The following is a 9,509-nucleotide window of genomic DNA, read 5'->3' on the forward strand; positions in this document are numbered from 1 at the left end:
GAATCAATATATGTAATAAAATGTTTTATTTTTCTGATTTGCTAAAAAACAGAATATTTGTATTAACGTCATTAAAAATATTTAAAATTAATATGCACCACTAAAATGTGAATAAAAATAAGTCAGTAACAATAATAGTATAGCTAATAAAAATAAAACAATAAAAAATAGAAATTATAGATTTTCTTAAAAACATTATTTGTTAAGCATTATCACAGTAAAATATATAATTTACTACAGCATCTTTTTTATTTCACAGTGCTTGCTTCCAATTAACTAGTGATATAACAATAAAAAAGAAATGGATTTCAATCAAACAGGTGGAGTGAAAAATATACTTCACATATGAAACCTGCATTTGCATTGGGTTCGATCACATTTTGATTCTGAAAAATTGTTTCCATTTCCCTCACTTGATGCTTGTTTTCAGGGTAAGCCAATTTGAAAAACATACAAAACAAAGCCAACTCTAACAATCATCAATTCATCAATTGATTGTTTTTGCATATAAACAAAAACAGTGACTTTCATCGACCTATGAATGAACCAGTTTCATGTTGAGGATTGAAACTTTGCATTCCCATTTCTCCCATGCATAAACGAAACACAGCACAAAGGCACACAGAATGGTAAGAATCAGCTGTGGAGTGGAGTTAGTCCTTGTGAGGGGAATGGCGACTATATTTTCCCTGCGTTTGAGACCGTTCATCTCTTTCTTTTCTCTTCCGAGAATGTTTGTCTTTGTCTGTAGAACTCCGGTGTCGATGTTCTTTCTCAGATGAACTCCTGTTGTCTTTGTCTGTAGATCTCCGGTGAAGATGTTCTTTCTCGGATGAACTCCTCTCATGGTAACGACCACTTCTCTCTGATGAGCTCCTTCCACGGGAGTGTTCATCATCTCGGTGTCTTGATCTATTTCTGTAATGCCCTTCCTTAATGTCCACTGAACTTCTAAGGTTATCTTCCTTTCTGTTTCTGTCGTCGGATCCCCATCTACGTTTATGAGAGTCTTCTTCCCTGTCTGAAAGACTCCTTTCTCTTCTGGGAGGCGATGGAACCTTTACAAGCATGGACAAAAACAAAAACAATTAAACAAGCAATTCTAGACAAATTCAAATGATTTTGTAATTTTAATATCTTGAAATATAAAGATCAAATCATTATAAATAAAACATCTTGTCCAAATGAGATATGCTCCAAATGGTAAAATAACACCACCTGAAAGCGTGACATGTATCTTCCTTCAGGCGGAGGGGGTATGCCAAGCTTCTTCAACTCCTCATATGGGATTGGTTTCCTGGTCAAGTAATAGTCAGAAAATGAACATAGCCAATAAGTATAAGTACCAATAACCACATTTGTATCAGTGTATCGTATAAAACTGGATGAAACCATTGCTGGCAACATGGCAGTATCGGAATATTTTGAAAACGTGCCATAGAATATCATTGCTTTTAAATTAGTATGTAATGGAAATTAGACTGGCCATTGACTTTTGGCCAATTACACCCACATCCTCTCTTGTTTCGAAAAATCACATTGACCTTCTGTTCAAAAGAAAAAAACTGTAATAATGAAAATATAAAAACAACCTAGTCTCATCTCATGTCACAAAGTGCAATTGGGCCCTTTTAAACTTTTGCAGAGAATTAAGTCCCCCTTTGTACAGCCTTCCAATCAAGTGAGGACACAGTGTAATTTAGACATATTTCTAGAAACCACAGTGTAATTTTACTCTGATAATCAACCAATTTTGATAATGGTTCAATATTCACTTTTCATTTAACACAGATTATCACAAATCTTTCAAAACTAGGATATAACAATTCAGAAAAATACTTTTCAGATATGACTTGGGACGAGTGAATTGAAACTTACAAGGGTGCACGAAATGGTTTTTCTCTTCCCCCAAAACGAAGTTGCCCTGATTCCTTCTTGCCACTGAGACCACCACCTGTAGAAGAGAACAAAAAGTATTCAGATGGATCCTGGTCCATTAGATAGAAATGCAACTTGAAGAATGAGTCACTTTAACTGACCTAACCTTCTAGGAATCCATCCAGGCATCAATTGTTGTCTGTTGTAATCAACTATGATTTCACAATCATCAACAATCAAATGATGAGCATCCTGCAAAACGAGAAAATTCAGTCATTTTCCATAGCATTGCTTTTATAAGCTAAAGATTAAATAGTTTTAATACCACACCATGTATGCCCGTCGCATCTCCCTTTCAGTTTCATATTCAACAAAAGCATAACCGCGAGAAGCTCCTGTCACTGCAACCAAAAATAAATAAAACCAATGTTAAAACTTAAATCCCAGAGCTTGACAATAATACGGCTTAAAGATAACTATATACATATCATTTAAGGGAATGAACTCATAAAGTTTCCAAATCAATGGCAGGAATTTAACACGAAAAATGTGGCTATACACAGAATGTGGCACAAATAACCCAACTGGAAATGTTATATCTTTTCGTAAACGAACATTTAAAGAGACTCAATAGTATATTTTTCCAGTAGTTGAGGCAATAACCCAACAAGTCATTCTCAGATCTGTTGATAATTCTAACAAAAACAACTTCATGAATGAAATACATTGTTCTTAACCGTGTACAGTGCTACAACCACTATATTATATCTACATAAATAGAAAACAATTTGTGGTGGAAAAACAATCTGAAAAGAACAGTATCCAGATTCCTGAGAGACTTTAACATAGTTCTTAAAATGGCTGAAATACAATAAAACATAGTCAAATGCAGAGCATTATACAAGCAAGAAATCAAGAAAGACTCAATCACATCGACCTGCATGCTCAAAAGAAGCACGACTTATATGTTTTTCAAAAGCACACAATTTGAAGATGTAAAATAGCTACTCTTAGAGCAGGAAGAAGAAATAACTAACAGGAACTGACAATCAAAGAAGGGTTAAGAAGTAAGGTAGACCAAAGAATGATACCAATGTCCCTGACCAAGCGTAAATTCTTCACCTGGCCATATTTACTCATAACCTGAAAGTTGAAAACACATTCCAAAAGCACTAGAATTAAGCTACCCGATAAGTTAATTGTGCTTTAAAAATGAGGCAGCAGAAGACAAAATGACAATATCCTCCATTATTTTGACATGATTGTAATAAACTCATGTCCTTCCTCACGAGCTTCAAGGAACATAATTGATTTCCAAATTTAGAAGCTATATGTTCAATTCCTACTATTGTCGATTGTTTATGGGGTTAGTAAGGGTTAGAATAGAACCCTAAGCATATATTCATGATTTCTTTTTAGCAATTTAGTCTTCATATTAACTTACATTTGTCATACCCCTTAAAAACTCACTCAAAACCCCAAGTAGTGGGATCCATGTGTCAAGGAGTGAGTGAGCGTTTCAGTTAGTGGAAAACAAGTGGCTGCAGGAGAGAGGCCGTTCGGTTTGGGTGACGACAATACTTAATGTCAAATTTTAAATGTCGTGTCACTTCTCTTCATGCCTTTCTTCTTCCCCAAACTGGTGAAACCATTTTCTCCATCTTCTCTCTAAAATCTCCACCTTCTCTCTAAGAAAATCACACATTTTCTTCTTCCGATCACCTCTCAGGCACCATTTGAACACTCCCGGCGTCAAGAGCTTTCGTTTAAACCGATCGGTTTATGATTCTGAGCCGGTGAGTTTCTTTCTCTTTAGCACGTTCGTTTAGTCTCGCATGCAACCCTCTATTTCTGGTCGCCTGAGTGAATCGTATAATTCTGAGTGTTTCTGGTTTTTCTGTTTGATTCAGTACTCCTAAAACGTGATTTTCGAACGTTAAGTCTTTGGTAGTGGGGAGCTCTATTCTGACTCGTTGAACGTTCGGTTACGTATAAAGGTAAGGGAAACTTATATAATTTGATTAAATTCTGGTTTTGAATGTTGGTATGTTTGCATGATACGTTGTTTGATTATTTGATGAGTATGAAAGATGCGTGTACTGCTTGTTTGGATGTGTGGATGGATGAATGATATACGTTGTGAACTGAGTTGAGATAAGACTTGATATTCAAACTGTAGTACTCTGAGTAAAGGTGGTAGTATGGTCGAGCGTCGTTAGCGAGTATTCAGTTATTCTTGGGAGTGCATGGTCTTACCTGATTTCTCATGCTTTAGGGATAATGTCTAAGAGTCTTTCTGTAATACTATATAGGATTAGATAAACTGTGACCGAGAGTTCATATTCATCGTTCAGTTTTCCTTTGAGCGTCCGTCTATATTAAGTTCTTCTTCTACAAGGAATTTTGTTAATGAAGACCGTGTTATAATATTATATATGTATAAATAAGTGTGGTGCAGTCGTATATATATCTATTCATTCATTTTATGAAAGTTTATTAGTGCTCGATCTTGGACTAAGCGTTCGATCTCAGTAGCGCTCGTTTCTGATAAGTATTTGGTCTTGGACCAGCGCTCGTTTGATAGTGTTAGGTTTCTACAGGGCTCGGTCTTAAACCAAGCGCTGATCTCGTTTTTAGTAATCAATTATTATTACCGTTTTAGAATAAAGGTCTTCACCCAAAAATCGATAGCGTTCGTTTCTCATAGTTTCTTATCAGTATTAGTATTGTGTGTCAAACAGTGTTAATCTTTAAAAGGTGTTTGGTCTAGAGTCTTAGTACTCGGCCTAGGCTTCGTGGCGTCCGTTTTGAACTCTTAGTGGTCTGTTTATTGAAGTGAATAAGTAACGCTCAGTCATGTTAGTTTTAAGAAGTGTTATTCCAGTCGAACTTATGAGATGATGAGAGAGTGTGATCGTATTTCAGTCGAATGTATTAATGATGAATTGTAAGAGAGTTTGAAATGTGATGTGAATGAAATAATTTGATTATGAACGAGTATTCCAGGGAGGAATATCACAGAAAGTGGTTATTGATTGGTAAAGTATGAATGTAGGCAAAGCTTAGCAGACGTTCATCCTGATATTCCATGATTACTCGTTCTCATGTAGAGAGGAGTAGGTCATGTGTGGGAATGGCAGGAGGTCCTAGTTCATAAGGTTAACTTGGACGGAACGGATCAACCTCGGGTGGGAGCTGTTGAGGGCATCTCAGTTACTACATCACCCGAGTGCACGAACGTCGTAGCTACACAAGATTCATACAGTCCGGACAGTCAGAGTCAAGTGGTCGTTAATTGCATGCCTTGATGTATGAATGTTGATTTGAGTGTTATTGGTTTAAGTATGATTGTTATATGTTGTTATTGAATAAATTAAATTACATAAGCTTACCCTGTTTACCATTTTTGTTTGTGTTGTGTGTCCTGTCGTTGTCCTGTTGCAATGATCATCCGTGTGGATGTGAGCAGAAGGAGAAGAGCTGCTGGAAGAAGTACTGAAAGATGCATCAGAAGTGAAGGTCGAACCTTAGGAACGTTCGGTCTGTTGTTATCTTTAATTTTTGAAAGACCGTGCAGTAATAGTGTATTTTGTACACCGTTCGGTCTAGTGGTAGCTAGCGTACGGTTTTAAATTTTCTGCTGTTATGTAAGGTCGTTCGGCCATAATCATATCTCGCTGAGTGTTGAACTGGTCTATAGTATTGTTAATATGTTATTATTCTCTTATATGATTTTACACTATATTGTTGGGACGTTACAACATCCAACGGTATTACCTAAAATATAACGAAATTCTTTAGAATTCATTATCGATTGCAGAAAGCATTATCGATTGTTATTATCATGTTCGTGACGTTAAGTATGTTTGTGTTTTAAAGACAATTTGTCACAACTTTTTGACATAATAATATTTATATTTTTCTATTTTTTTACCATTAAATCAAAATGAAATAAAATAAATTACATTATAATTGAAATAACAGTTTAAAAACTCAGAAAGGAATATAGCTTTCTTACCCATTATTGATCCAAAAGAATTACTGATTTTGCAAATGTTGAATTTTTTTTAACCCTGTTCATTCAAAAATTCCATCTAAGTGATCTAAAATTCCATCAAATAAAAAAATACCACTACATGCTTGTACCTAATATTCCATATTAACATTTATGTTGATGTATCATTAATAATGATGAAAGAACAGTTGCTGTTGTGAACTTATTATATATATATATATATATATATATATATATATATATATATATATATATATATATATATATATATATATATATATATATATATATATATATATATTCCATGGTGTGTTGTTGAGCAAGAAAAAATCTATACATCTTTTGAAATATTTCATTTATTTCTGTTAATGGATGATGCACATGGTGAAAAGGATTATAGCTTTAATTCATGGAGGTACTAGTACGGAAAAATTATACACTTTAGATGATTTGACAATATATTAAAAAGAATTATAAAACATTTAAAAATGGAAACAAGGTTAGTGCTCGATTATAACAATAAAAAACATAAATTTATATATCAAGTTCGTGTCTATTAGTTTTTCCGGTAAATTATGTGATGATAATGTTGTCTTACTTATCATTTTGCTTAATTGTTAAAAGTAAAAGGTTTTGTGGTTAATGGAAAAATATTATGGGTAATGTAAAACGACAAGTGAGTTTTATTATTTTCATTAAAAGTATATTATATTACAATGATCGTTATTATATCACTTTCAATGGTGATAAGAGTGACAACAATCCACGGTCACTTAGTCATTGTAAGTAACCTAGTTATCTAACATGTTTTCAATTATACCAATTAAAATCATTCGTCATCATACTATAATACAAAATCATCTCATATTAATACAAGAGTTTCACTTTTTTTTAACACGATAGACAAATAAGTACGATGAAGAAATAAAATATCAACCATATCAATCAATTAATACGAATTTTGAAGGAAGATGACGAAACAAAATATCAGTCAGATCACTCCATTGATACATATATTAAAAGACAGCGACTTAGTTAAAAAATATAAAAATTATAAATAATTAATATACGAACAACATTTAGTAGGAATTAAATTGAAAATATATACCATTTATAATAGACTTGAAATTTAATTAAATCTATAAATCATTACATTTTAAAAATTTAATAAAAGAAATATATATATATATATATATATATTTATATAAATAATTATGATATAATAATAAATGTAACTATGTACATTTGAAGATCAAGTACCATATTAAAGCAAAAATTAATTATTAGAGATAATTAAAAAGAAAAATAACAAAAATTCTCTTTGGTTGATATCATATTATAAACATGTTAAACTAAGTCTATTAAAAGTCAAAGTCATATCAAAGAGCTTAATAGTACATTTAATATCTTGACAAGAGTGCATTCATTAAACAAAATAACGTTTGCCATGTTGTGTTGGATTTCCCTTGTTGTAGGGAGGACAACCAAAAGAGTGATAAAAAACGAAAAAAATATTTCAACACAAATTTTTTTATAACATTAGTGTCATTTCTTTATTAATTTACTGATTATTATATTAGCACACGTGTTATGTCTTTATTAATTCACTGATTATTATGCTGCCATATTTTTAATTTAAGGAAATAAATGAGATGTATATAGTGTTAAAATATTATAAGGAAAAAATTTAATTGTTTAATTGATGTCTAAATTAAGAAGTTAGTGTCAAGTTTCTCTTTTTATTCTTTACGTTTCTCTGCACGACACATACCCATCTCTTTCTTTCTTTTCGAGTCAGAGAGAAAAAATAATGCATCACCAACCAACTAAGTGCATCTTTCTTGTTTTAATTCTGAAGCGAATTTGGACTTTGACTGCGAAAGCAGATTTTACTGGCTCACTGCATGCACACGATCCATGTACATGTTGTTCTCGAATTCAGAAGGGAAAAACATCTGTTAATTCAAAAATCATAATTTAAGCAATTAAACCTAATTTTTTATTAAATAAAATAACTATTATGTGACATAATACATAATTATATAATCTGATTAACCAAAATAATTGTTGAACTTCTCAATCTAAACATAACTACATATAAACGGAAAGAAGATAGTGGAAAAGGAACTACTAAGAGCGTGAGGCGACGAGGTGATGAAGCAGATCGTGAACGTCGTTCATGTATGCCACTTCATGGGCGTCATGCATCGAAACCTCAAACCAGAAAACTTTTTGTTGGCCACCAACATAGACGACGCTGCTGGCAAAGAAGCATAAGAGAGAGAAAGAGATGGGTATGGGTCGTGCAAAGAAGCATAGGAGCATAGGATAAAGAAAAAAAATATGCAGACTTCTTTGTTAAAATTAACGAAATGGACTTAATTAGTGTAATTATAAAAAGTGAAGACAAAATTAAAACCTTTTTAAAAAGAGGACGAACTTGACACTAACTCTTAGACTAATTAAGCAATTAAACCAAAAAAAAGCTATGTTAACGTATCATTTGCAAATAAAAAAAGTAACATATTATATATATAAATCAAAAGAAAGTTACTCTTTATCTTTAGATTATAAGAATTTGGATAAGAAATGAATTTTCGGAATAACTTAATCTGGGTTCCAAAATCACTATGCAGGTATTAATGATACTCGTTTGTTTGATTTTGTCTTCAATTAGTGTTGACACATGGCTTGTGACTGTGATCTCCATTGTTGAATGATTGCATGAAACGGATAATCTGCAATGTTAATTGGTGGCATTCTGTAATTTTCATCAATCAGTTTTGACTTGTGTGTGGCTTCTGTTAGTATAATGTTCCTTTTATCTTTTTAAAGTCATTATTTAATATATATATTCTCCACTATACCAATCAAATAACCAACATGCAGATGAATTTTTTATTAAAGGATCAGGTATATTTGATTCCACTGGATGAAGATAAAAAAGAAATCATGCAAAATGAAGGTATATTTCCCTTTTTATAACATTCTATTATATTAGAAGTAAAAATAAGCACTATGTATCTCCATCTTAGTGGAATTTAGTTGAGTTGTCATTATAAACTATGAAGGTTCTTGAGAAATTATAAAGTCCATTATTCTCTATCTAAAAAGTAATCATATCTTAAATTTGGCGAATCAAAGCACAGCAAAGAGAGTAAGATGCATTTTCATCTTCTCTCTTTATCAGTCTATAAATATGGATGCATTCATCGTGATTAAGGTATAAGGTGTGTGCTTGACTGAGAAATAAATTAACAAATTTCTTAGGTCTATGCATGGAGCTTTGAATAATACAGAATGAGTTTTGGTGACCCCAAAGGCTTCCATTACTGCATGTTGCTGTCGGTTTAAAATCCTGCAACAAGTGGTAATGGAGGCTTGGGGATCATTAAAGACATCTGCTTATGTTTCATTATGTTCTTAAACATCCACAATAATAGATTTTTATAATGTTGTGTTGCGGTAATACTGTTGTTATTCTACAGAGTGCAGTTTCTAGGTCTTAAAAGTACTGGTGATTGTGTTTGAGTGTTGCTTTTGTACTTGGAAAAGAAGACAAACTTTCAGCATTCCAAAATCTGAAGCTTTTATACATGGAGCTTTTCTCGCACTT

General features: G+C 32.5%; 1 protein-coding gene across 1 annotated transcript; it reads right to left on the reverse strand.

The window, feature by feature from the left end:
• Positions 1-321: 321 nt before the first annotated feature.
• On the reverse strand, positions 322-3,275 carry LOC108318787 (U11/U12 small nuclear ribonucleoprotein 35 kDa protein). The gene is made up of 6 exons (XM_017556235.2): positions 2,970-3,275; positions 2,209-2,279; positions 2,040-2,130; positions 1,879-1,954; positions 1,219-1,297; positions 322-1,058 (listed from the first exon to the last, which is right to left on the reverse strand). The coding sequence occupies exons 1-6, from the start codon at positions 3,016-3,018 to the stop codon at positions 654-656; spliced, it is 771 nt and encodes a 256-aa protein (XP_017411724.1). The 5' UTR covers positions 3,019-3,275; the 3' UTR covers positions 322-653.
• Between the last annotated feature and the right edge of the window lie 6,234 nt (positions 3,276-9,509).

The sequence above is a fragment of the Vigna angularis genome, chromosome 2 (genome assembly GCF_016808095.1).
Source record: "Vigna angularis cultivar LongXiaoDou No.4 chromosome 2, ASM1680809v1, whole genome shotgun sequence".
Classification (NCBI taxonomy): Eukaryota; Viridiplantae; Streptophyta; class Magnoliopsida; order Fabales; family Fabaceae; genus Vigna; species Vigna angularis.